Source organism: Gekko japonicus, unplaced genomic scaffold (genome assembly GCF_001447785.1).
Source record: "Gekko japonicus isolate JY-2015 unplaced genomic scaffold, Gekko_japonicus_V1.1 scaffold1079, whole genome shotgun sequence".
In the NCBI taxonomy this organism is placed as follows: domain Eukaryota; kingdom Metazoa; phylum Chordata; class Lepidosauria; order Squamata; family Gekkonidae; genus Gekko; species Gekko japonicus.
Genome location: NW_015173705.1, coordinates 436,098 through 441,657, shown reverse-complemented (window position 1 = coordinate 441,657; position 5,560 = coordinate 436,098). Strand labels below are relative to the sequence as shown.

The 5,560-nt window shown below is 43.0% G+C and overlaps 1 protein-coding gene across 3 annotated transcripts in view; it reads right to left on the bottom strand.

Annotated features, from left to right (window-relative positions):
• The window catches only part of PODN (podocan), a 50,911-nt gene that overhangs the window by 14,105 nt on the left and 31,246 nt on the right, over positions 1–5,560 (bottom strand). For all 3 annotated transcript variants that reach the window (XM_015423282.1, XM_015423283.1, XM_015423284.1), the window contains exon 9: positions 1,127–1,275. In XM_015423282.1, coding sequence (XP_015278768.1) covers positions 1,127–1,275 — 149 coding nt within the window. The remainder of the gene's footprint in view (positions 1–1,126; positions 1,276–5,560) is intronic.

The following is a 5,560-nucleotide window of genomic DNA, read 5'->3' as shown; positions in this document are numbered from 1 at the left end:
CGGTTGCTCCGTCTTCCATGATGGGAATGAGTGAGCGTTGTGGGTGCTGGCAATCTGTCACGGCAGGACCCGGGGGCGTGACGTAAGTAAGCCAAAGTCCAGGAACAGTCCGAGGTCAAGCCGAGAAAATCAGGTAGCAAGGTTCAAGCAGGTTTAAATCACAGTCCAGAAGCAAGGTCAGACATACCAAGGTTTCAAGTCCATAAATCACAATGATGCCAGAGGAGTCAGAGATGAACGAAGGTCAACGAAGCCGAGGGTCAAGAGCCGAGGATCAAGCCGATAAGAAGTCCACAAGGTCTGGAGCAGAGATGCAAGGATTCAGGTCCTGACAACAACAGTTGCCAGCACAAATGACTGCTGGCAACAGGCTTGCTTATATACAGTGCTAGCTAATCAACTCATTAGCTAGCCGGGAGCAAGGTCAGGATCCTGTCAATAGTCAGGGCTGAGAGATCTTCTGGCACGCATGCATGCATTCTGCCTTCGCTCTCTCAGCTGCTGTCTCCTTACATTCCTGAGCCTGGTTACAGGTGGGGGCGAGTCTGATGAACTACTGGGCTGCAGCAGAGACTGATCCCTTGCAGGTGTTCCCTGAGAGGCTTGATCCTCCTCACCACTTAGTTAGCTTTCAGCTACAGGATCCAGTCTTTGCCTTTCTGCTGCAGTACTGTCCTCAGGAGCCTGTAAGTCCACAGGCTCCTGGCTGGCAGGTGCCTCCTCAGGGGCATCAGCAAGGGCAGGCATGACAAGAAGCTTCTCATGTTGTTGTTCAGTCGCACAGTTGAGTCCGACTCTTCGCAACCCCATGGACCACATCACGCCAGGCCCTCCTGTCTTCCATCATGCTCCATATCTCATGATATGGAGCTAAGTAACATTACCTGGTATCCCTCTAAGCCACTATGAAAGGGATCGGACATTTTTCTCTAGAACAACTGGCAACGCTACATACAGCCAGCTGGTTTTGAAAATGAATTGTTACAAAAGCAATCCTGATACAGCATAGCTACCAGCTGTTCAGTTAAAAACTAACAAATGCCACTGGGTGTGCCCAAACATTTAAAACAGTTCACTGCAACTTGGAGGCACTTCAGGAAAACTACCTTTCCCCTTGGTGACAAACCTGAGATAAATTCCCTTTATGTTGGGTGTGGAATCAAAGGCATCCTCTGGCACTGTGGTGATTTTGTTGTTCTGAAGGTACAGATATTCTAGAGATTCAGGTAAATCAGATGGAATAGCCGTCAGTTGATTGCCAGCCATGTCTAATATCTGAAAGAAAGGCACAGACAACAGACAGTTAATGGAAATAAATAATAACCTTATCTTTGATGCTTTGAAATGGGCTAGATTTACTATATAGGATATTAGGACAATCTTTGTGTATTTTGTGCAGGAGAGGATATAATTGCCTAAATTAGTGATATGCTGGTGCTGAGATGGTGGGAATGTATATGGAAATGCTCTGTAGCTGAGGCAGGTGCAACCCCCAGTATCTTCACAGCTGTCTTTGGCCCACCTTTAGTTCCAGCAGCCCGTTTTCTCCCTCAGCTCATTCTTTGGGCTGTCCTCGTTATTGTCTCACGACAACATTACTTCTGGCCCCTGTCTTTCCCCCCTCTTATTCACCAGTAATATTATTAATATAATCACCATACAATTGACATGTTTTTATATATATATGTTTTAAATTGGCTTAATGATATATTTATAATGTTCTACTTTTCATTGTTAGCGATCATGGTGGCCCTGACTGGGCAGAAAGGTGGACTATAAATTTTGTAAATAAATAAATGCAGCCATAGAAATGGACTGCAGTTGTGTGACACGGCAAGTTGTGGTCTGTGCCTCAGTGGTAGCTCATACGGATTGCATCCAGAAAGTCCCAAGTTCAATTCCCAATTCTTTCTAATTCAAGGATTTCAAGTAGCAGCTGTTGGGAAAAGCCATTCTCTGCCGGAGTTTCTTGAGAATTACTACCAGTCCAAGTACATAATATTGAACTTTTTCATTTGACTTATCTTTCTTTTCCTTGCTCCCTGTAGTTTTGTTAGGGTGTGTTTTTTTCCTGACAGGTATTCTAGATGTGACAGGGCAAATAGTAGCTGCTGCAACTTTTATTGACTGTACAACATAGGAGAGTTCAGCAGCTGGTGCTCAGAATGTTTGGGGATGCAATTAGGGCTAAAAGCAGAGGAAGATGATTGGTCTTCCAGTTGAAGGTATTGCAGGTCCCCTGACACTTGGCATTGGTCACCTCAAGCAGGCTCTCTGGAGAGGAGACATAGAAAGAAATAATTGCTCTGTTTATTGTTTTACTTTCTCCCAGGTAAAAGCTCACCTGTTTCTCAAACACAATTATTACTTTGCATTATACTTCTCCTGCCCACACCAGTGAACTGGTTCAGAAAGAGTGAACTTGAAATACAGATAAATACACTGTCACGCACACATTATTGCATAAGAAGGACATTATTATTGAAGAAAATGCTTGTGTACTTAAAATAAGCCTGAGATTAGTGGGACATAAGTATCTTTTAGCCCTATTCTTTTACTTCTGGTTTATAATGAAATACAGTGTAGATGGTGTACATTTTACTAAACATGGATTTTGAGTACCCTGCTTATATTTATAAGTTCCTTTTTATTGTTCAAAAGAAAAATGGAATAAAATATTTCTTTAATAAATTAAGAACATCCTCTGTCTTTCTGAAGTGCATTCCATGCTGTTGAGCTAAGACTTGGTATGGGAGGAGGTAATCAGCTGTCTGGAGAACAAGCCAGAAGTTATTGCACAAAGATTGTTCAACATTTTGGGGGAATACAGCTGAAAATCATACAAAACCAAGTTTCTGTATAAAATATGCAGTTTGTACATTTGAGCACTTTTGTCTTTGGTCCAGCTAGAAACAAGAAAAGCAGAATCAGTTAAAAGACAAAAAGCAATGATGGCAGATATTTACATTTGTATGCATGCATTTACTATTTTTAGCCTCTCTCATCCCAAAGATTTGAGGGAATAATAATTAAGTATGCAGATGGAACAGCATTGGACATTTTTTCATTGCAAACCTAAAGTAGGGTTTGCTGTTTTAAACTACTGTACAGAACTTAAGTATCGAGCCCTTTTATAAATAAGTTACTGTAGTGAAATATATGATATAAGCCATCTTTGCTTCCATTTAACTGAAAGCCAGGACAAATGAAAAGATTTTACAGTGCTTCTAAGAGGACTGTTCACAAGTTACGAACTTGGAAGCATGACAGTACATATGAGAAAGCAAGGTTACATAACACCAGCTTGACCCTGCCCCTACTGTCACTTGTGAACATAAGCCTATCCATAGTCCTGTCTGAGCAATGTGGACCATCCATGCATTTGTGAAGGTTACCAATCATGCAGGCAGAACCTATACACATAAATGTATGTGTTTAGACTTTTATGCACAAAATATAACAAATGCATTCAGAACCATGGTGGGGCTAGTTGGAATATTCTCCCCCACCCCACCCCAATTGTAACTTATGAAAAATTCTCCTGAAGGATCTTCAGAAAACCAGGATATAACAAATTGCAAGGCCGCTACCAAAAATGCCTCTTATATGGTGTTTTTCCTTCAGCAAATTCCTGGTGCAGGCAGTGCCCAGCATTCATTGTACATATGTGTAAGGCTTTGGACAAAGTAAAACTCCTGGTTTAAGGGTTGCCAGCCTCCAGGTGGGCTCTGGAGATCCCCCATAATGACAACTGACCTCCAGACAACAGAGCTCAGCTCTACTGGGGAAAATGGCTGCTTTGGAGGGTAGATCCTATGGCATTATACCCCGTTGAGGTCCTTCCCTCCCCCAAATTCTGCCCTTCCTCCAGCCACTGTTTGGGAAGCTTTTTTTACCTCTGTTTTTGCAAATGGAAACAGAAATACCCAGGAAGTTAGGTCGATATTGCCATCGGGTGCAAAGGAATGGCCCCCGGGAACAGCAAGTGAGATTAGGACTTCAATTAAACAAAAAGAAAAGGGAAAAGCACCTGGGTCCAATTTAATACCAGCAGAATTATTCAAAATTGACTGGTGGGCACAGATTTTGGCTATTTATTTCACTGAAATAAACAAGACAGGCAATATGCCCAAGGTCTGGTGTAGTGCAATAATTATTCCAATTTATAAAAGGGACCAGATGATGGATAAAAAGGACCTGATGGACCAGATGAATTACTGTCCAGTAAGCTTGCTATCCACTATAGGAAAACATTACGCTGCAATGCTTCTTGAAAAGTTGGAATCTTGAGTTGAAGGAAATAACATTTTGGGAAATGAACAGGTTGGTTTTAGAAAAGGAGCAAGTACCATCAACCGTTGCCATACCCTCCAGTTCTTGGTTGATAAATACACAAGTTCTGGAGAAGGCATGTTAACAACTTCCTTAATGGACCTAGAATCAGCATTTGATACAGTCTCTAGACACTGGCTATGGGAAAAGCTGAAGAAATATGGCATTGAACTACATCTTACTTAATTAAACAGCTCTACAATCATCCCTCCACCCGGGTTAGATGTGGGGAGTTAGGACAGCTATCAGAGCCTTTCATCCTAGACAAAGGAGTAAAGCAGGGATGTTTACTTGCACCCCTGTTGTTCAATTTATATATAAATGACATCAGACCCTGTATCCTGGAAGAACCATGTCATTTTCCATATTTATCCAAGCATGAAGTTCTAGTCCTTCTATATGCTGATGATGCAATGATAATGTCTAGATCAATAGTGGGCCTCCACAAGCTGATAAAAATTTTCAAGCTTTACTGTAATCATGAGGGTTTGTCCATCAATATGGCAAAATCCAAGGTCATAGTATTCACCAAAAGGTAAAAGGGGGAAATCTTCAAATGGGACATAGCAGGCCAACCTATGGAACAGGTCAATCAATTTAAATATCTGGGAATCCACTTTGAAGCATATCTTACATAGAAAATACACTTGGATCTAGCAAGGAACACAGCCTTGAGAGTAGGGAGGACAATTGTAAAATATTTCTACTCATCGGGGTGAATTTGTCCCCTTGGCCTTAAAGATATTTAATGCTAAGGTTCTAAACCAATTCCTGTATGGTGCGGAAAAGTCCCATCCTTATGATATTGTAGAACAACTTCTGTAATAAGTTGTAGTAAATGACAAACATCTAGATATAAGCCTCAACAACTGGAGTTGTAAATAAGAGGGAGCTAACTTCTGAGGAAGATCTACTAAGAATAACTTCTGAGGAAGTTCAACTACGAAACGGGTTTACATCTGGATGCTTGTCATTTGTTCAGGCCCGTAGCCTCCATGGGGCCCACGGGGCCCGGCCCCCCTGCTCATTTTGCGGGCCCCCTCCCTCGGGATCCGCAGCGACGCGCCAGCCCGCCTCCCTTCGCCCTGAGTCAGCCACGGCAGAAGAGCGGCGGAGCTCAGGGAGGGAGGGAGAGTCCCCGCAGCAGGACCCCCTCGCCCGCGGAGCGCGGCGGCAATGCGGCTCCAGGCAGGCAGGCTGAGCGGGCGGGCCGGGGAGGCGCAGGAGG